General features: G+C 38.9%; 1 protein-coding gene across 1 annotated transcript; it reads left to right on the top strand.

The window, feature by feature from the left end:
* The first annotated feature begins 7046 nt into the window (after window positions 1–7046).
* LOC119796521 lies at window positions 7047–22596 on the top strand. The gene is made up of 6 exons (XM_038305118.1): window positions 7047–7437; window positions 8100–8213; window positions 8728–9911; window positions 11317–11988; window positions 14116–14232; window positions 21181–22596. Exons 3-6 carry the CDS (start codon window positions 8898–8900, stop codon window positions 22015–22017), a joined length of 2640 nt encoding a protein of 879 aa, XP_038161046.1. The 5' UTR covers window positions 7047–7437; window positions 8100–8213; window positions 8728–8897; the 3' UTR covers window positions 22018–22596.
* Window positions 22597–22835: the final 239 nt, after the last annotated feature.

The raw sequence follows: 22835 nt of genomic DNA, 5'->3' as shown, positions 1-22835 counted from the left end.
GATAAAAATTTGAGATTTTATAATTGGTCTTTTTTAATGTAAATCAACATGAATGGTCATATAAATGTTATATTTCCTAAAGCATTCACATTTAATTAGTAGTTTATATAATTTTGGCCCTCCATATGAGGTTCTTAAAATGATCTTGCTACCCTTGCTTTGGATCCCAAACTCTGCCCTTAAAATTTTCATAGCATCAGTGGCTAAGCACACATTGGGAACATTCTTAAAGTTCTTAGAATCTAAAGGTTGAACCTTGAATATTCTAATAGTTGGTTCTCGATATGTTCTTTAGAATCAGATTATAGTTTTCTCTCTCTTTTTCCCCCCCAATAATTTCAACATATTTTTTGGTTCGTGTAAATCTTGATTCTGTTGGAAAATAGTTTCTTAAATATAGCTTATCAACTTTTAGCGTTAATATTCTTATTTTCAAAAAAAACAACACACTAATATGGCAGAGTTGGATCAAAAGCAGCCTTAAGATTTCCTACATGTTTCTTATGACTGCAAATAAAGTAGATAAAAATTAGGGCGATGGTAGGGAGTCCTTCCAACCTCAAAGAACTGGAGTTCATCACCAAAAACAAATCAAAATACCTCCTGCAAATAAAAGCAGTGTTTTCAATCTTTGTAATAACAGTTTAGAAAGATTTTTCCGTTGATTTATCGAGGTATTTAACATTTATACTCGTTTAATTTCTTTATCTTTTGGAAGATGTCTTCCTCATCCGCTATCTGCTCTATGCTTTGTAAAGCGTAATTAGAAAACACTGGTGGAGCATGGCCATCCAGATTAAGTTTTTACAGGTATAAAATAATTTTTTTTTTTTTTTACTCCCTTGATACTTGAGTTTGGTTGTCATTCCCCTACTAGAGATAAGCTGGGACTTCTGTCACTAAACCTTTCTAATTAAAGAGCCGGTCTGTCTTGGTAATTTCATCCCCTGGCACTTGTTGGGCCAAGTGGTAAACACTTAAACTTGACCTCCGCGCGATCTTCTCTCTAACATCAGTTTGCTCTGTCAAGCTTCCTTTTTGGATTTACGAATTATCAAAGCTTTGAGTCCAGAAAGTCGCTTGGTCTGTTTAAGTCTGGGAAATATAATGTAAGGAGGTGTGGTTATGCCCATCCAACACCTCTGTCTAACATATAACCTAAATGTTCTCTATAAAGGAGCAGAAGAGCAGAGTGCTGACATTCTCAGCTCTCCTGTTACATACTGACATGGTATAGTTACGTGCTTTAGGGTTGCGCTCCAGAACATAAAGTTGTCTTGTCATTTTCAGTATGTGGCACATTCAAAAGGCAGCTGCTGGATCACGAGGGGGTTTTTGGAAGCGAATATCTGACTGTAGATGGTTTTGGTGTTAGTCAGGATTCATTATGTGTCTCAACCAGGGAGCCAGATTTAATTTAGTTTTACAGGGTATGATGCCAGAGAGCGGAATATCGGATGGCTTAAAGTGTCTTTTAGCAACATATCAGAGATTAAATCAAAGTTTAAAAGGAATAATTTAAACAAACTTATTTTTTCTATTTGACATTAAGGATGACAATAGAAATGCATCCTTTTTCAGCTGTGGTCATTTCCTTCACTGATTTTATTTGCTAAGCAGTCTCTGATATAGTGTCTGCAAACAGATTCATACTTTTTCCAACACAAACAAAGCGCTTTATTGGTACGCTATGTAATAGACAAATGGAAGTGGGTAATTATGGAGTGGAAGGGAAAGGAAAAATGATTTTCAATTAGTAAATTTAAACAAAATACATTGAAGGTTTGTTGGAGATCTCAGTGGTCAAACAGCTTAAAGAAGATCAAGGAATGCATCAGACAGGTCATCAATGAAATAGATTGATCAAACACTGGGCTGTTCGAAAACACAGTGAGAGAAGAAACCCTGAAGAAGTCCTGTCAAAGATTTTTCAAAGCGTGGACACAGATTATGTTTCGATTTGCTAAACATTATGGCCTTCATGAAAAAAAGGTATCTAATGGCAAGATTAAAAGCCAAATGATTGGATCTCCTGAAGACAAGCAGTAAGATTTCGGATGGGATGAGAAGGTTTAGCCTGCAGCAAGATAAAGATGCTAAACATTTAGCTGTAGCTACAGTGGTACAGTGGTTTGAACATCCCAAAACATAAAATGTGTGGCTCACAAACACTTTTCATCCAATCTGAACAATCTCGAACAAGTTTGTTTTGCAAATAAGCATACAGGGATAAATGCCAGTTCCTGGATCTGGAAAACCCCTCAACTGTAAGGTGGCAGGTCGGTAGTGTGACTGAGGCTGTACACCTGTCAAAACGGTATTGCATGTGTCCTACGGTGAGATCAGGGAGGACAGACACCTCCCGTGGAGCAGAAGTACAAAAAACTTGCTTGATCTATATTTTCAATGTGGATACAGACCGTGAAAGAGGGACCTCACGATCCTTCTGACTTTTTGGGTTTTAAGAAGCAGGTGTCAATTTAAACATCGTCCTAGGGGGACATGGCAGGAAATCTGGAAAAAAAAAAATCCTGTTTCTTTCACTATTTTACAGCATTTTCTATCACCAAAACTCCCAATGACGTACATTCATGTCTGAGCATTAACATATTGACATTTCAAAGGATATAAACACTTTTCTATGGACTTTAAGTGTCACTAAGAAGAATAATCCAACATGTTGAGAAATGTTCTTGAGTTAAACTCTATTTTTAACCTTTGGGTTTAAAATAAAACCAAAAGTGTAAATGATAGCATTAACACAGAGCTTTGATGCATCATTAGCTTTTAATGAGCTGTAGAAACTCACCAGCAGCACCTGTCTTAGAGTAAAAACTGCCAAAGCTGTATTATTAGAAACAAAATAAACGCGTTAGACGTGCAAAGGCCCTCCTGCTGCTGAATGCTCATCTCTGAAATGCTTGTGTTTGCATGTGTCTGTAAGCCACACTCTGTTTGTATTTGTTGATGCGGATGTATAATATTTTAACCTCTTGTGCAGGCACACACGCAGTCCTTAGAACCAAGACCACCAAAAGCAGCAGCACCCCTCCTTACAAGTGTCCACTCATTGGGTGTCAAATCTATTTATGGCTTCCCTGCAGCTCTTTGATTCCTCTCGGCCTGTCCAAAGCTCAAAGAGAAGTAGCAACATTTGATTTCAGTGGTGTGACTCTGACTGGGAGGACTGCTTGACAAAGAGAAGAAGGACTGGTTTTGTGAGGGATTTGTCAGTGGATTAATCACGGCAGGAGGGAGCGTCTATGTCAGACGAATCGCCAAGCAGGGCTTCATCCTTCTTTCTTCATGATCTCAAAGGCTGATTTTTGTGGGGGTAATGTGAGTACCTACAACATCAGTTTGGGTTGAAAGTAACAACTTATAATGTCCATGGATTCATCCGAGGGCCCAGCTGAGGAGTCTTTGGATTATAATCCGGCCCCGGATTCCTCCCGCCAAACAACCCATACGGGCAACCAGAGTGGGCTCAGCAGCCTCAGCTACGGAGTCGGTGTTGCATGGCATCACCTGAGGCCCTTCCTCCCCTTCTTCCTCATCAGCTTCATGGTTGTGGCTCTTGTCTATCTGATGCAGGCTATCATCTATGGGGGGCCCTTCAAGGACCCACTCTTCTTTGTCAAATTTTATGAGCGATGGCCACGACCAACTCCTCGGCCGGAGTCTCCATCCCCTACAAAGCTTTTTACCACAGTCCCCACGCCATCGTTTTCCCAAATCCTTAGCGGTGTGCTCAGACATAACGATACATCATAAACTGCAGGAACTGCTTCCTTACTATGTGAAAAAAAAAAAAAAACATCCAGTCAACTCAGAACAAAACTGATCTCTGACAGGGAACTCTCTTTAAAAAAGAGCAGCACTGCAGCCTCTGCAGAAAGATCAGAAGAAAGTTCCATATACTGATTGAAAGGATATGACCAACACTGATCTTGTTGTTTATGTTAAGGTTTTATATATCTTACTTCACTTTTGTGAAATATATTAAATGGTAGTTTAACAGTTTGGGGCTTTTTTTGATGTCTCTGATTCAGATTGGTGTACGATTACCAAGCAAGTCATTCTGATGTGTACAAGTGATTTCTGAAGGGATGTTTCTGAATGTCTGTCAAAGAGTTAAACGTAACACAATCAAAAGGGTTGGAGGTCCAAAAGAGGATGAGTTTTTGAAGGAATTCTAGGCTGAAATGTAAAAGAGGAAATGAGTCAAAGGATCTCAATCAGATGAGCAGAACTCTTCCACAGTTCCTGGAAAAGTTGAGTAAGAGGATCCCTGAATAAACCTAAAGAAAGCAAGAGGTTACCAGTAACAGTTGCAAAATACATGTTTTTTTTTCTTCAGGTACTAAATTATTTTTCCTTTTATGCATCTTAATTATGTAATAATTGATTGATGCCTCACTCCAGGGAGAAAAAGGTGAAAAAATCCCAAGGATTACAGAAATTAAACTTTAATTTAACCAAAAGTGCTAATCAGTTGATTTACAAGAGATTAACTAAGGAATTTATTCCACAGTTTTTAACCAGCAAAATAATTGATTATTTATCTCCTATAGAACATTTCTATGTCAATTTACTGTTTTAATGTTTGCCATCACATTAACATGTGATAAATTATTAACTGTTGAAAATGTTTTACAGGAAAGAATTCAACTTTATTGTCATTACACTTTCACAAGTACAAAGCAATGTAGTTTGCATCTATTCAGAAGCGCTAAGAAGTATATAAATGTTTATTTACATGTGCACAGATACTATGTATTTAAAGACTTTAAATGGTGTATATATAAAATTGAGTAATTGTAAGAGGCTATAAAAGATACAAGATAAGACAAGTATGTGTAAGAGGTGTTGAATCACTAGGTTGTTGTGTTGTGTTTGTTTTACGATGCAAAGCAATAAAATCTGTTTTTGTTTTTTAAGTATTTGTATTTTAGTTTGAAAGATGTTAAAATCTCTTTAGAAATCTAAGCTGTATAAATCTGGAAATGTTATTACACCCAAATGCCTGTATGGGTTGTGTTTCCATCTCCATGGCTTAGCACACAAACACCACACTCATAGATGTGAGGACACCTGAGGTCTCACGATCTTTTTTTAATCCGTTTACTGCTTAGGAACTGGTTCAATGGGCACATTAGGTCATTCCCTGTTGGAGGCACCATAACATATGTGGAAGAGATTCACTGTCCATCAAAAGTCAAAAAGTACCAGCCTGTTTTTTTCCCGTTTGTTTTCCCACAAGTTTTACCGTTGTCTGTGTTTTTTACATTTTTACATGTCTTCGTCATTTGATTGTTACTATTAACTCAAGCCAACCACTACTTCAATGAATCTTAACAGCAGAAAGTGAAAAGAATCTTTCATATAAATGTTGTCATCCAGTCTGTCTTTGAAAACACGTCACTATGATGCTGCATTATGCTTTAAAACTAACTAGGTTATTAGGTGTATTTTTTGTTATTTACATTTTCAGGATGAAGGATAAGAAAAAATAGCTTTGTTATTTATCACATTGGCTTTGTTAGGAATTTTACAGCAATGTGAAATATTTTTGTACTCCTTTAAGGACGTCTTACTTATTTCCTTTTCTGTTTATCAAATTTTAAAGTCATAATAAAAAGTAAAACAGAGTTAATAAACAATGTCTTTCTTTCATTCATTTGGGGGAAAAGTTGTTGAAACATGTCCGGCCTTATATGAACAAGTAATGTCTTTCCAAACCTGTCAGCTGGTTTGGTTAGTCTGAGTGGAAAAAAGATGGAAAATTCATAACTGGAAATGCATTGTTAAATCTCGTCGGAGGAATTTTGATCCACTTTTCTTTGCAGAATTGTCCTGAAGCAGCAAAGCAGCATGGTGTCAGCAGCCTGACACCATGCTTGACTGTTGGACTGAGTCGGTATGATCAGCTTCTTTGATATATTATATAAATAGTATTATCTTTACTCCAGATGTACAACTTAAAAAATAACCACCGTTTCTAAGTAGTCTATAAAATATTTTCCCTACTTCATTTTATCATAAAGGTTTTAATTTAGTGAATTCTAGATTCTGAAAGTCCTGCCCAAAGTTATGGTTAAATTAAAACTAATTTCTTTAGAATGAGATTAAACAGCAAATTAATGATTTTGCAAGGAGATAATTTTTTCATGAAGGCATGTTTGTTCAGACATTTTTTCCAACATAGAAGGAAACACTTGGTGAAACTTTTCTTTTTATTGAGCTGTGGGGAAGAATACTGGGAATAAAAGAAATCCTTAAATGGCTAAATAAAAGGTCAATACCTACTTCTCTTTCAGACATTTCATCATATAATGGTTAAGAAAAATTCCAAAAATCCATATCTGGCATCTGGTTTACTTAAAGGTATAGTAACCAAAATGAACAACAGAATTTGATTAAAATGAATATTTTATAGTTTTGATTTTACAATCTCAAGAAAAGCAACATTGTTAGACACTTTTTTTAATATTTTTAAGGGGTCTTTCCAATTCTGGCCTTAAGGAGAAAATTATTGCTTAATCAAGCCTTTTATTGCTGTTTAAAAACTTTCCCTTTCTGTATATTTTCCTCTAGAATTCTATTTTATATATATTTATCTTTACTAACAGACACATAACAGCAGACAAGTGAACAGGAAAAGAAAGGACAATTCTTATATACGGTAGTCCTCTTTCTATGAAAAGAAACTTCTAGAAAAAAAAACAAAAACAGTAAGATAATATGAACATATGAGAGGCGTTCAATAAGTAATGCCCCTGACCCTTTTATCTGGCAGGCAGCTAGAAGATAAGAAAAACAACAAAAATAAAAAATTTAATTAAATTGATTTTTAGATTTCTTTTGTAATAATTTATTCCTTTTTCAGATTTTTTCTAACTTACTTCATTGCATAATACGTTTGCTACAGCAAACAATTACTATTATTATTACAAAATAGATAATGCTTGTGGTAAAGCATCCATAATATTACTCAAACCCAAAACGGTTCCGTAGTTGTTATGATGTTGTGGGGTTCGTATGATATATTATATTTTAAATGAACAAATACAACGAATTATTCAACAGATTCAATTACATTTTAATTACAAACCGATTATTTTTTTTTACTACGGTTTTGTTTTTCATGTACAAACGAAGACGGAAGTGCCGCATACAGAATCCTCTTCTTCTTTTCATTCTTTGGTTACCTGATCGTTTCGTGACTCTCTCTCTCGCCACCTTTTGGCGTAGCAGCAAACTGCAGGGTTCCCATCCCGCTTTGACCATCAATCTGACCTGTGATTGACCTCTTTTTCAGACAGAGAAAAAAAACAAACCCACAGTCCATCCTTTTATATTTGCTATATAAAATATTAACTTCACATTTTTGGAAGCGAATTATTTTTTATAGCTTATTAAGACTGGCACGCGGTGGTAAGTACAGTCGTTGGACACCTGCTCGCATTTTACTGCAGCCTGATTTAGCTAGCTCAAAGAGTTCGTTATTTTAGCAATAACACAAAGTACATGTATTAATTTGCGTTTTATAATGTGTGTGACATATTAAATAAGAACTGGTCTGCCATGACTGCTTTAGAAAAGCTTAATTTAGACACTTTGGTCTTGTAGTTAGCCTGCAGTCAGATGTGATGCTAAACGCAGGTGTGCTGAGGTCCATCCTAGTTAACATTTGTCTCAATATTTATCCTTTATCTTATTTAAATAAATGGTACAACATAATTGATTAGTTGAAGATAAAAAAAAAATATATATATATATATAGGTAACTTCAATGTAGAATTCTTTGCTAAATAAAAAAATAAAGCTGATAAGGTTATTAACATGTTAGAATAAATAAGTTAATTATGTTTTTAATACAATAATATAAGGACAATAGAGCTAGGGTTTCAGTTGGAAATGCAGTTTTTGCAGTCAAGACATTTTATTTTCTAAGTATTGGACTTTTTCTTAGCAATTCAAAACAAATGCTAATATGCATCATGTTACGCTGTAGGTTTTATATATTTAAAACATTAACAAAAACATGCTTTTACGGTCTACTAGTCTAATCCTTCTTCACTCTTTGCCTCTTAAAGTGGTTGGAGAGATGTGGTGCTTCCAAAAACCAGGCTTTGAGTCCCTCCTTCTGGCAGAGCTGCAGAGGCAACAGCAGTGCAACCAGTTCTGTGACACTTTGCTCAGAGCCGGAGGTATTAGCAAACGCATAAATAAGTGAAAATCCTCTGAGCTGGGTAATTAAATGAGGTTGCTGCTGATATTTGCATGTAGATCATGTTTATATTGCAATACTGTGCATAAGTCTTTATTCATCCATCCATCATCTTTATAGCTAAAAACTCCTTGTAATCTGTTATAAATTGGTGTTGTTCAACTGTTATTCAGGCTTTCTACATTGTTGTAACTTTTTATTTGCACTTTGGCTACTTTTTTACTCATTGCATCTAAAGTGTAATCAATTTCTTTAGCTAATCCACTGTGAACAATTAATCTTTTAGGCAAATGTAAAAAAAAAGAAAAAAGAAGAAGCTCAGTTTACAGTTAATACAGTCTGAGAACAACATTCATACACCCAGCAGTTACATATCAACCATCCAAAACAGGAACCATCAATTTCATATGAAATAATCAAACAAATTTCTTATTTGTGGTTTAAAGATTGTTGCATCACTTTTGGATGTTTTTTTGTTTTTTTTTTACCTTCAGGATCTCATCATCAGGTATATCGGTCCCAGCACACAACTGCGTTCTGTCAACCTTAAGCCCTCACGTCTCCTCGGCTGTTTCCCCTCGCTGTCGTCCCCTATTGGACCGGGACGCCTCCTGGAGTCTCCGGGACCCTACTCCAAATCGCCAGGCTTCTTTACTCTGGAGAGATGGCTGGGGAGGGGGAGAATGAGAAGCAGGAGGCCATCTGTGCCGCAGCCAAGCTCGGCATCAGCGGGTTGGTGGAGGTAACAAGCAGGCTTAGTGCAGGGATGAAGCAGCACGCTGAGGCAGGGGTCCAGACTGAGCCTCTGAGGATGGAGGGGGGAAGACTGGTGAAATGGAGGAGAGAGGTGAGGGATGGGTTCACCTATTTGTGGAAAGACACGCTGTCAGAGAGCGGGAGAGACGTGTGGACTCAGACTGAGGAAGAGCTCGTTAACTCCCTCCCTCCTCTTCATCCAGCAGTGCCCTACGAGACCATCAGCATGGACGTTCTACAGAGTTTAGGGCAGACAGTCACACTAGTTTACCCACCAGCTGAAAACCAAATGCTCCAATCTTCCTCTGCTTCTACAAACTGTCTGCAAGAAGCATCTGGAAGCACATACGTAGCCATGGTGACCCCACAGTACATGCCTCCCCCAGATTTGCCCCCAGAGACTCCCTCACATGAGGCCACCTCTCAGAGCTGCCAGGCTGAACCCAACCCTAACGAGTTGGAGCAGTTTGAGGCGAGCATCGCTGGATTCATCGACTCCTTTCTGAACCTGGAGAAAAAGGAGAACACCTGCAGAGGGAGGGGAGGGGGGAGGCCAAGAGGAGACAGGAAGGGACAGCAGAGAACCAGGACTCCCACAGGGAGGACAGCAAGGAGGCCCCGGGGAGGGCTGACTCAGAAGGTGGACACGCAGGAGATCGGGGTGAGCAAGCTGCAGAAGTTGTTCCCACACAGGTGGGTGGTGAGTAAGCCCAGAACGGGTCAGGGTGGGGGCACTGTGGGGAGGAAACTGTGCCAGAAAACCAGAGAGGAGCTGGAGTCCATCAGTAAGGGTCGAAGGAGGAGACGACGTAAGACAGTGTTTGAGGTGGGCCAGAGTCCATACCTGCATCAGGGCGGGGTTGGAGGGACGGCAAAACCCCAGCGAGGGCGGAGACACACCCCACAGAAGCTCAGCGCAGCGGTGAGTAACCAGAAACAGGAATGCAGCCTTTTGCAATACATGTAAAGAACGATCGTTTGGATCTATTTGAATAAAAAAAATCTAAGAATACAGAACAACTACAGTGCTTTATGTAGCAAGTAAAATAATGACGTTTTCCTAGAATGTGATCTGAATTCAGAAACCATAATGCCAGTTAATCTTCATCTTTCCACAAACATTAAACCTGTTTTATTAAGACTTAATGTGTCAGTTCACCACAAAGTTAGCTGTGATACAGAGGGAAAATGAGGCTTTTCAGTTTAGTTTACAAGTACTTTATATGGAGCAAAATCGTGGCCATAGTTTGTTTGACAAATTAAAAGTTTGTTTGAATAAAAAAAAAGTTTATACCATAAAAAAAGAATGTTAAAGTCATAGGAAAATCATATTTAAATGTCAAATCATTCTGGCTTAAACATGTATATAAATGCACTCTTAAACAGACGATTTTGTCCCAAAATTTAAAAAATTTCTGTTAAATTTAAAATTATGTTCAAAATAAATCCTGTCCAAAAACTGTTTTTTTTTTCGCTATCTTATGCAGGCCAGTTCGTTATACGTCAACCTGAACACCTACATTCAGCTAATCATATATCAAAGGTCATCTTGATTCATATGTTGCAGCTAATATATGCAACGGTTAAAATAAGTAATAAGAATCATTTAATTTACAATTGAGTTCCGTCCCAGTGTTCACAGGGATGGACGTCTTTGTCTTCAGCAGGCGTAGAGCTAACAGAGTCACCATTTAGTCACCATTTAGTGCAACTTGGTCCCAATGTAATTTCCCATTGGGAACCTACTAGCACTAAGTTGCTAACTGGTTAGCAAGATGCTTCCGAGAAACCGGCCACAATCAAACTTGCTTGTGAACCTTCCGTCACAAAAACCTGGATAAACAACCAATCACATTTTCTTTATTCACTCCTGTAAAGTCGGGCACCACTCGGAACCGCCGCTTCCCAACGACTTTTAAAAAATGATACCTGGAAGTTTAACTTTTTTTTTTTTAAACTTACAGATTTTTTTTTTACTTGCAGATAAAAAAAAAACTTAAACTTGTGGCCTTGTTTTGGCGCGGCGGGGCCTCAGATGAAGGTGGGGTGGAATTGTAACTAACAGCTCAACACGTTTCCAGTTCCCACTGTCCTTGAATGCATTTAAAACATCATCAGTATTCTGTGTATGTGATCAGTTTTAAAGAATAACATGCCTCTGCTCCCTACGCCAAAACAGTAGTCCAAATCTGCGAGTTTGGAAAAAAAAAACAGCTTGAAAATATCTGAAAAGTAATTTTTCTTTTAAACAAACCTTTTTTTTTGTGGAACAAGGCTCTTGTTTAGCTTCATAGGTTCACCTTTGTCCTTTCCCCACAATTTCCCAGTCCCCTCCTCCAGCTCCACGGCCTCAGGAGGACAAGCCTGAGGAGATTGAATCCCTGCTGGAGGAAGTCATGATGGGGCTGGATATTCTGCCGAACAGAGCTACCCACTCTCGGCATCCTCTTTCAAGAAGCGGCCACACATTCAGCAGCTCTGAAGTGCCCGTGCTGCAGCAGCAATCTGAGGGCGAGCTGCATGACGAGCTGGAGAACTTCCTCCACTGCTTTGATATCCATACTGAAAGCAGCAGCCCCAGGAAGGAGAAGGAGACAGGTGATGAGACTTCTTCACGGGGAAAACACAGTAGAGTTACGATTCCCCACACACCTCATCGGCTGCTTCAAGCTAGCTGCTCTCAGACACCCAGAGTTCAGGGGGCTGATCCAGAACCGTCATCGCTGAATGATGCCATTTTCCTCAGTGAGGAGACTAAGGAGAAAACTGTCAAACGCAAAAGGAGACCGAACAGGAGGAAGTGCAACACATATCTGTTCTCTTTAGAGAAAAGAAGCATGAAAAGAAAGACAGCACCTCAGGAGCTGAAGGCTGGGAAAGCCCAGGGTCAGAGAGATCAGCAGCTGCAGCAGACACCGGTGGTGAAACTAGAGAGGAGTAGGTTGATGGCTGTCGGAGCGATGCTGCAGGGGGACAGCAGTCAGAGCGCCTCGCAAAAGGTGAATTCATAGCAGCGTTCTCCTAATATTTTTGTAATTTCTGGTTTTGTCACAATTTTAGAAATTAAGAAAAAGAATGGCAGCTAAACCCAGATGATATTTAACTGAAAGGAAGGAAAACCTACAGTATAGTCTATTATTCAGGGATCTGTTTTTGATTACTTTATCTTAAAAGCTAATTAAACCCAACATTCAGTTTCCTGTTTAATGCAGTGTGTGGAAGACGTCCTAATCAGGCTTTTAGCTAGCTATGTATGCAGCCATACATACAGCCTGTTTTTCCCCTGGAAACTTCCCTCAAATTTTCTATCCAGCTGTGTCCGAACGGCCTAGATCCTTCAATCACTAGATCAGGTGAGGTCTATTTAGTGGACTTTATAGTGATCTCAGTTAACCGACCATTCGGACAGTTGATCACTACTTTTTGCTCCCCTTTGGTCGCATGATTCCACCTCCTAACATGATGCCTGCGCCATCTTTGTTATTAGTCGCCGCTGTTGGTAGTGACAGCCTAAAGCGACAGCAGGCCGCTGTGACAACAAATCATATAATCCTTTGCAAGGATGCTGTCCTCGCAAAGCATTCCAGTATATATCTAGTGACCATGGATAATCACCACTTTTCAAGGTGCATTATAGGAAATTTCAAGTTCCCAACTTTTCCATTCACTCAGACACTCATTAAAATAATGTAACCACTATATTGTAATTAAGGCGGACATTTGGACTTATCGGTCACAATCGATGTGTAACCAGATACACATCCGGGTCGCCCTCGATATTATTTTGTAAAAAAAAATACTTTAACTATGTTTTTCCCTCCCCCAAAATAGTAAGCTTATTAAACTATTATTTGTTAAATGTTAATAATGTATTTCCTGAGAAAATAATTGCCTTAAAATCCCTTTCTTTTTCATCACCCGCTTGTGCCCGATCCGTACCAAAAATGGGATCCCACACTATTTTGCGAGCTAACTTCCGTGAGCTAACTTTTTCGGTTTTGGATTGAAACCTAAAATCTTCTCTTTTTGAGTTTTATGGTTTCCTTTCGTGTTAGCATTATTGTATATATTGCAACACCTAAAGAAAGAAACAACTAAAATGCAGATAAACATGGTTTAATCATATTATGTTGAACTACTTTGAGCCTGTCCGATGATGACGTTAGTCAAGGAGTTTAACGGACAAAATGCAAAAAGCATCAAAATTGTCTCAGAAAAGTCAACCACGGATGTCTGGGGGACAGTGATTCGCCTACATGTTATGAATGCTGGCGTACCATAAAGAATAAATTATGAACAGTTTAGTTTGTGCCTTCAAGTCGTTGTCCATAGGAAGACGTTACTTGGATATAACCTAACAGAATATCTTCAGAACAGCTCCAAATGACACAAAACTCATATGGGTGAGTAGAACATGATGTAATAATGTAAAATCAAGGGCCCAATGTAAAAAAAAAAAGGCATTTCCCTTTAAGTGAACATGTGAATAAGGATGTTTATTGACTAGGATTCATTTGTTTACATTTTTTTCAACATAACTGATAAGGAGTTTATGAATTTGAGGAAAAGGGAGAACCATATAGAGAGCAATCTTCATCTTCTTCAGGAGCAATCAGACAAGACATGTGACCTATAACATTTTGTGTTAAAGATTAACAAATTAAATTAGTAATCACTGGTTTCAACCTGGAATTACTAGGAATCTCCAGCAATATTAATTTAAACTAAGGTCTCTCTTATTTTTTTTCTTATTGTTCTTTTGATATGTACTAGATACTATTTTTTATGTGTGCTGGAAATAATCTAATTCCAGCTCTAACAGTTAACAATTCCAAGATCAGCAGGAATTATAACCCACCCCATGCCTATTGTTCCCTACAAGAAAAGACAATTGTCATTTTTACCTATGAAGGTGTAAGCTAAAAGCCTGATCCTAATATATTTTTGGCAGCTAAGAAATGAGAAAATGTGAAAAAATGTAAAAACTAGATATCAGTTCCTGAAAGAGCTTGTAGCATGTCCCACTGTAGATTATAAAATAACAGATTGTTGAAATTGTTACCCTTTACTAGAAAACAGAGTGGGTTTATGCTCTCTTTATTTTTCCTTTGGGATGTTTCCTGTAGCGTCCATCAGAAGCAAAGACCATCTCAGAGAAAAACTCCTCTATTAACCATATTGGAAAGAACCCGGTGATCAAATCCTACATAACCAGGAGCAAATGTAGGGAAGCAAAGATCCAGGTGAGCTTGAACCTTTCACTCTTTAGCTCAGAAAGATGTAGAGGCTGACCAGTGAAGATGTATTTCCAGTTAATAGCTTCATTCAGACATTATTGATATGATTCACTTGTTAATTTTGGGGCTTCAAGTGATTTGATTTAAAGGTAGAGTGGAGGATGTTCTTCTTCCGGGTGGATCATCTATATAAGTGGTCCTCCTAATTGTAAACCATTCTGGTAATATGTTTACGTAAGGTTGTCCTACGTGCTCGTCTGCATTTTCACTTACCGGTGGTGATGAGTCTGACATAGTGAAGTAAGCTTGTATGAGAGATGCAAACAGCAACTTTTAAACAGAGCGTGCATGAGGACAAATGGACTTGGGGTTCCCTCTCAGGTGCGAGTACAGGGTTGTGCATGTGTATTTTTTGTGGAGAGGGCAGGTCTTTTCAAAAATTCGCAAAAATCCGCCACTATAACTTTAACAAAAAGAAATTGGGTGAATAAGTTAGTATTTTTCATACTGATCCAGATCCAAGGTAAGATATATAAATAATATGCTTCAGGAAGGGTTTTTATTCATTGCTAAAGTTAATAAAGACTTTATTTGGGTGAGGTGAATTACCATATTTTCAGGACTATAAGCCACTACTTTTTCCTCACACTTTGAACCACGCGGCTTATAAGAAGGTGCAGCTTTTCTCTTGATTTTTCCTAACTGCCAGAGGGGGAAGTCAAAGTTGGAACTGAAAGAATATGTGGGTAATTTCTATTTAGCACAAGAACATGCTAGCAGCATGCACAATGGAGAACTAATTCCCCGAATTCACACATGTTGACATTTTTTTGTCACATTAAAGCTGCCGAACCAATGAAGAGACTGGGCTCAATTCCAGCAGAGGTGAAATAAAGAGCTAATGAAGCTTCATCTTTCAGTAGAAGCTCATACTCCTGTGAGCCAACAAGCTAATGGGAGCTAGCATTCTTCTTTGTCCCTATTCCAGGGGATAGATTTTTGTGATATCGTAAGAGAATTTGTTTTGGACAGTTCCGCATTTTTACGGCACTACTTTGTAGGGGTGTGGGAAATATTCGTTTTGGCGATATATCGTGATATTTGGCTGCCCAATATAATATCGATCTTTCACTTCTTAATATCGATTTATAAAAAAAAAAATGGTTACATAAAACATTGATGGGAAAATGGGCTACCCCTGCACCACCACTCTGGCAGAAAGCGCTGTGGAGCCCTTTAACTGTGCGTGGAGCACCAAATCTGTATTTGAGGCAGTCACAGTGGAAGAAAACCCCAAACAACATGGATAATAATACCTAATCAATATTTTCTGATGAAAATATACAGCACTTGATGTTTTATCTCATCATTAGTTTTTGATAGCTGGGGAAAATATGGCAATATATAGTGATACTGCAATATCGTGATAATATCGTATCGTGACCCAAGTATCGCGATATGTATCGAATCGCAACACTCATGCCAATACTCACCTCTACTACTTTGCCTGGTGGAAGTGCATGTGATCAGACACATATTGAAAAAGGTTGGTACGTTGGTCACATGTCCGTCCGGCAGGCAAAGTAGTGCTGTAAGATTTAGTGTGAAAAAGAAGCAACTGCAGCCACTTGTCATCAGTGTGAATTGTGTGTTCGAAGTAGCACTACACCTTTAGTGGGAGGCATGGATGACGAGCGGCAATAAATCATTCACCAAAACTGGTCACATGCAAAAAGCAAGTTTTTGCACAAGTCTGCCAGTGGATTCTGACAGCGTGGAGAAGTGTCCACGATCACCAACAGATTTCGAAGGCATGGACAGCAGCACGGTGAAGTGGAGGACACCGTACAGTACATGTTTCTAAGTTGCAGTTACCGGTAGTCAGTGGTGTCAAAAGTACACACAATTGTTACTTAAGTAGAAGTATAGATACTGCAGTAAAAGTAAAAGTATCAACTTGACCTCTATATTCAAGTAAAAGTGAAAAAGTATGTGCTCCAAAAACTACTTAAAGTATAAAAGTATCAAGTAACCTTTAAAAAAAAAACAGCCAGATGCCACTATAAGAATTAAAAACTAAATTTTTCGACTATTTCGATAAAATCTTGGAGATAGGGCCAAGGATGAGGGAGGTCTATTGGTCTCCATCTCCCGATAGGCTCTCGCCTGTGTTCCACTTTCAGACATTTCAACTTCTTCTTCGACATCTTTTTCTGAATCCGACATTCTAGCATGGCATAGACAATTCGCGTTTGCAGTTTGAAGAAAACCCTCATTGGCTCTGATGATTTGCTTTGGCATCAGCACAATTCGTCAGCACAAATCTGACGAATAGCCAACCAATAGCTAATAGCTGACTCCTCCAATTACTCTAGTTTTCACTAGATCTGGATGGCGCCAATGATCTGCATTGGATGGCACACATGAAGTGAAAAAAATATTTATAAACATTAAACCGAAGCCAAGAGTAACGAGTTTAAAAAATATAAGGAATAAAAATTACAGATACTTGAAAATGTAAGGAGTAGAAGTCAGAAATAGGAAGAAAAATAAGTAATGGAGTAAAGTATAGATACCTAAAAAGTGTACTTCCCTTCAAGTACAGTAACAAAGTATTTGTACTTTGTTACTTGACACCTTTGCAGGTAGTTATTCATTTATCTGAAAAGTTATGCTAATGTGTAGCGCTAGCTTGTTTTTCAAACTTAATAAAAGGAATATGTTCCCAAACAGCTGTCCCATTCCTGACAATCCCCTTTGTGCACATTCTCCTACATATGGTAATTAAACATCAACACACCTGCAGCTATAGACTTTCCACCTTCCACATGGGACCAAAGCTTTAAGAGATGGGCAGCTAAAGGTCTTAAAATATTAAACCATTTATTCTATGGGGCTGACTTAAAGTCCTTAGCACAACTTCAGGAACAGTTTGATCTCCCTGCAAATGATTTATATAGATATCTGCAAATTAGGCACTACATTATTAGTCACAAGGAACGTAATAGACTTAATAGAAACCCAAATGATATAGAACAATATTTTATTACTATTGGAGAAAAGACCTTTCCAACCCGGAAACATGTCTCACATTTGTATAAAATTCTCTCATCTAATAATTATCAAAATACCTATAATGTAAAAGAAAACTGGGAATTAGAATCCAATTCTATAATAGAGGACGAACAATGGGACAAATTGTGCGAGGGCAGTCACAAAGGAACTAACAGCCAAATGTGGAAAGAATTCAGTTGGAAAATTTTAATAAGATTTTTTCGCACCCCATTTTTAATTTCTAGATTTGTCAAAAATCCTTCAGCTGCCCTATGTTGGAGACAGTGTGGGAAGATTGGTGACCATACGCACATTCTTTGGGACTGTCCTGTTATCAGTGAGCATTGGAAGGGGATTAGGGATGAAATAGAGACAATTATAAACAGAGAAATACCTTTAAATGCCTTGTTTTATTTACTGAATATAATACCAGACTATTTTAATGTAGACCAAAAGTATATTTTGCACATTTTACTATTAGTAGCTAAAAAAAACTATAACGGCTAACTGGAGACAAGTTTTGTCACCATCTATAGCAGAGTGGAAGAATCGGGTAAAACAAGTGTATATGATGGAAAAAATGACCGCATGTTTACAACTCAAAGTGGACAAGTTCAATCAAAGATGGCATTTGGTGAAATTATATTTGGGTGTGTGATTTTGGGCTGTAGTGATTCTAATGGATCGCAATCTGCTCCGTCATCGGTATTACTAAGGTATATAGTTGAATATGTATATGTATGTGTATGTATACATGTAGGTGGGTATATATTATATATATATAATTTTTTGCTGTTTGTTTACTGTATATTGTATTTTTGGCCTGTGGGTAAGCACCCTGGAGGGGAGGGGGAGGGATGTGGGTTTGTGTGTATGTATATGTACATATGGTATTATATATGTGCAGTTCTCTCTTGTAAGGTATTCAAAGTTTCAGGTGACCTGGTTTATCGTGCTGCATTTATGTTGAAATATTGTATATGTGGCATCAGTATTTCTGTTATTGATTTAATTGCTCTTGGCTCAGGGAATGTTCTTTTGTTGTGAAAAGTTTTAAAAATAAAAAGTTCTAAAAAAAAGAAAAAAACACCTGCAGCTTTTAGTCAGGTGCAGCTACTGTTTTAACAAAACAGGATTTTTCTAAGGATTTATAATTTTAGCTTGTGCAGCTAAAACACAGTAAATAGAGAGAGCTCTACTGACGCCTTTCATTTTTTGTGAGGTTACACGTGATAATTTCACCTGTGTTTTTTCATGTTCATGTGGAACGTTAAAAGTTTGCTATATCTGACATAGTCTTTTCGCTGATGGCTGGCTTAATTGTTCATTCCTTTCACCTGTCTATCTGCCCGTTTGTTTATCTGATCCACCTGGGTCCTGCTGCTATTTATGCTGCCTGTTTGCCTGCCATCTGTGCCGGGTTATTGGAGCTGATTTTCTGATCCTGACCTGTTTCTTCTTTTGGGACTTCCGCGTTTTGCTTTGCCCCTGTTTATGCTCTTCTATTCTTATCTGTTCTGGACCGATTGCTGGATTCTGCCGGCTAACCAAACTTGGACCTGTCTTCTTACATCGGATTGAGTTCTCCTCTGGTACATCCTCGACTCTCTGATGTTCTGGTCTGGTAACCCGGTTCTGTAACGACTCCGGCTCTGGATTTTCCCCCCATGGATACTCCTGCTCCTTGGCGTCGGCTGGCGTCTGCTCATTAGTCTGCTCAGCTCATCACTCGGAACTCTGGGGGCAGCTCCCGCCGCAGGCTGTGGAGAAACCTCCCGTTTAGAATCTTCTCCTTCCTCCGGGCTCCGTCTGCACTCAGTTCCAGGTTAGTGACTTATACTCATAGTCTTGGCCCATCTAAGATTCAAAGTCACTAAACTGAATTTCTATCTCTACAGAGTATCCATTGAATCCGCCCCAGCTGATGAGCAGCCAGACGTTCACGTTTTAATAAACGCTTGTTTTGAAATCACCATGAGCTGTTTTGCTTTCCGAGCCTCTGACAATCTGGTGGAAATTAAAGATGTTTTTTTTTTTTTTTTTATCAAATGGATTCATGAAATATAACAGCAAGAACTGATTAATCAGTTATGAAATTCACTTGTTGGACCTTTTCATCACTGTTAGGTGGATCTGTTAGTATTTTTAGTTTCTGTTTGTGGTCAGAGGACTGACACGGAGTCAATAGTGATTGTGTATTGTAATATCTTGAAATGTTAAATAATTTTCCATTGGGCTTGTTGTGTAAGGAAGCACTATTTTAGCAAGCTAGCATTAGGCAGCGTTAGTTGACCTTCACACGATCTGCAGCTCGTTTCTGTCATGATCTTGGCACTGCTGACTGGCTTAATTACTCATTTCATTCACCTGTCCAATTCTGCCCGGTTGCTCATTACCTCTCACCTGATCCACCTGCTCCTGCCTCTTTTTAACCTGCTCGAATCCAGTAATCAGGGCCAGATTATCTCGTTCTCTCTAGCCAGTGGTGAGAGTGTTTTTAGAGTTCCTTGGTGTGTCTTATTTCCTCATTCTGACCTGTTCTTCCTCAACCCCCGAGCCTGCCTGTTCCCGTCTGAATGCTTTGCCTGAACTGTCTTTGGACTCCTGGATATCTGAGCCTGCCTGTTGGTGTTCTGATCTGTTGGCCTGACCTGGCCTCTGTGTTGTGACAGTATCCTTCTACTTGATTGTTTCTCTCTCTCCTGTATACATCCATATTCCTTTATCTAGCTAGTCACAACCTTCCCTGGTCTCCTTCATTACTCTGAGTCTAGCATAAACCAAGCATTGTGTAGGGCTGCCTTGCTATCAGAGAGCCCACCCCTAAGATGATATTTCTCCACTTGAAGGGAAAATGAATCAAACTGAACTGACTCGACCCATTTTAACCTGAGTGAATCATTGGTCACTTTAATGCCCACCAGTTTGTAGGAACAGCATATAAAAGCTAGGTCCATAAAGACATGGATTAGCCAGAGTTCTATGTTATCATTCTGGGACCGCTGCCATTCAGTCTATCCGTGAAAAGGAGGGAATTTTAAGCTGATTGGGTGAAGTGCTAGCTAGTACCTGCCTTCCATAAGACGCTTTCAGCCAATCGTCTTGGTTGTTCATGAGACCCATCAACGGAGAAACAATGATCACAATAAGATTGGTCTGCAGCTTCTTGAGGGTTTTCACAACTAGCGGAGTAAGATGATAAATCAAACATTTTCCAAATCCTGTCAGAAGAAAAGCACAGACATATTTCTCATCTACAAATACACAAGGTGCTTCTCTTTACTCCTTTTATGAATGAGAATTTGTACATTTTAGCTAAAACCAAGTCACTTGCAATATCGACAGGTAAGTCCTCCAGTGTAGCCATGTTTGTTATGCACGTGCAAATCCCTTTTGACTGTCGTCATTCCCGCATGTCTCACCCCAAAAAAACACTGCTGGCATGTCATTGGTCCGACCCGCTGGTGGTTATGAGACAGACGTACTAGCGGCAGTCTTTCAAGATGGACTTGTTGTGAGACTGAAAACTCAGATCTCGTGATAGTCCATCAATGTTACGGTAAAACAGCTCTGGGATGAATTCGGAGAATATAATCCACTTCTTCCCCTGCAATGAAAGCCTTCTTTCCTCAGGAGTCGAAGCTGTTAAAGCTGAAAGGACTGATCAATGCCATATTGAAACATCGCATACTATTTATAGCGTGTAGATTTATCAATATTCACAATAAATTTAGGACAGGAGCTCCTAATTATTTCTCAGTGACTGAACTGGTGAAGACCAGAACCAGACAGTCAGGCTTATCCACGACTCTGCTTTCGACACATTGTCAGTGGAGGATTAACGGATCCGCTGCCTACTTATTCTTCAGAAAGTTAATATTGTGTTTCTGTTTTTTCTAGGACTTTACGCCTTTGCTGCAGCACAATCCTGCCTGGAATGTAGACCAGCAGAGAGGAGGCAGGCCAAAGATAAATGGAAGTCTTCCTGCTTCGTCTCATGTTGACAGAACAAGTGTAGTTCAGCCACAATCGCCGGGATCCTGTTGCACAGATGAGCAGAAAAACCAGAGAAGACATGGGGAAGTTTTGATAGGAGAGGAAGAGGCCCAAGAGAGAGGAACAAAACGTGAAGCAGAACCTATGAAAGAAATCGATAATGAGGTCCGTGTGGACAAAAGAGTTTGCGCAGACCTCGCTATCACCAGGGAAACAAGCATGCTGAGCCCTCCGTCTGCAGTAGCACCTTTAGATCAAGATGAGATAATTGATGTAGAAACCCTCTCATTGAGCAGTTTCCCAGACTGTTTCCAAGAACCAACACAAAAGGAAGAACCTCCCTTTCAAGACAAGGAAATTTTATCAGGTCAAGATTCAGAGAGCAGTGATTCGATCATCGATGTAGAAGGAGACCAAGGAGGCACAGCTGAGGATTGGTTAGAACAACAAAGATGCTCTGTTAGTCCTAAACACCCCAACAAACAGCTCAGCCTAGGATGGATGGGAAAATGGGAAGAAGATGGAGAGGACCAGTACATTGATGTGATTGGAAGCAGGAGTAAAGCCTCAGATCCTGGGAGAGTTACTTGGATGAAGTCCTCTGGAGATGATAGGGAGGACAGAGGCCAAGAGGAAGTGGACGTTGTTGTAGAAAAGATGGATGGTATACCTCCTTCCTCTGTGAACCTCTCTGCAGTGCATCACACAAAGATCAGCCAGAGCAAGATGCTCTCTCACTGACTCACCACATCCACCTCTTCTCTAGTTTCATGTTTAGGATCAGCCTCATTTACCCAGACTTTGTGCAAAGAGTTCAAGAAGTTGTGTTGATCATTGTCTGCTCTTTTAATGTTTTAGATCAAAGTATTCATAAAACATCTGGGACATTTTGTTTTGACAGTTAGGAAAAAAAATGTGTTTTACGATCATAAGTATTCATAGTTAGTTTACTAATCAAGAAAACAGCAGTGAACTGTAATCAGACGGGATTAATATCAAAGAATGTTCAGTAAGGTTTGTTTTAGCTCTAAACAATGTTGTTTTAAAGCCCAGGAAAGCATGTCTTTTTTAGTGCCAGGAAAATCTGGATTGTTGGGATTGTTGTTTTAGTTGTACTTCTCAGTATACTTATACTATCAGTATGACTATGGGTTGTAGATTTAGCTTAGAAATTCAGCTTGTTTTCTACTAATATCTGTCAAATGTTTCAGGAAAACTTTTGTAGACCTTTAATTGTTTATCGAAGCATTCACTGTCAGGATTTTGTATATGAGTTTGACTATAAAGATATTATGACAGGAAATTAATGGTTTTTATTTTCGATGGATGGATGGATGGATGGATGGATGGATGGATGGATGGATGGATGGATGGATGGATGGATGGATGGATGGATGGATGGATGGATGGATGGATGGATGGATGGATGGATGGATGGATGGATGGATGGATGGATGGATGGATGGATGGATGGATGGATGGATGGATGGATGGATGGACTTATTTGCTTCATGAGCTGCAAATATATGTAAACATTTTTTGCCTCTAATTTAAAGATT

This window comes from Cyprinodon tularosa, unplaced genomic scaffold (assembly GCF_016077235.1).
Source record: "Cyprinodon tularosa strain WSP-4 unplaced genomic scaffold, ASM1607723v1 ctg551, whole genome shotgun sequence".
Classification (NCBI taxonomy): Eukaryota; Metazoa; Chordata; class Actinopteri; order Cyprinodontiformes; family Cyprinodontidae; genus Cyprinodon; species Cyprinodon tularosa.
This window is presented reverse-complemented; position numbering and strand designations above follow the sequence as displayed.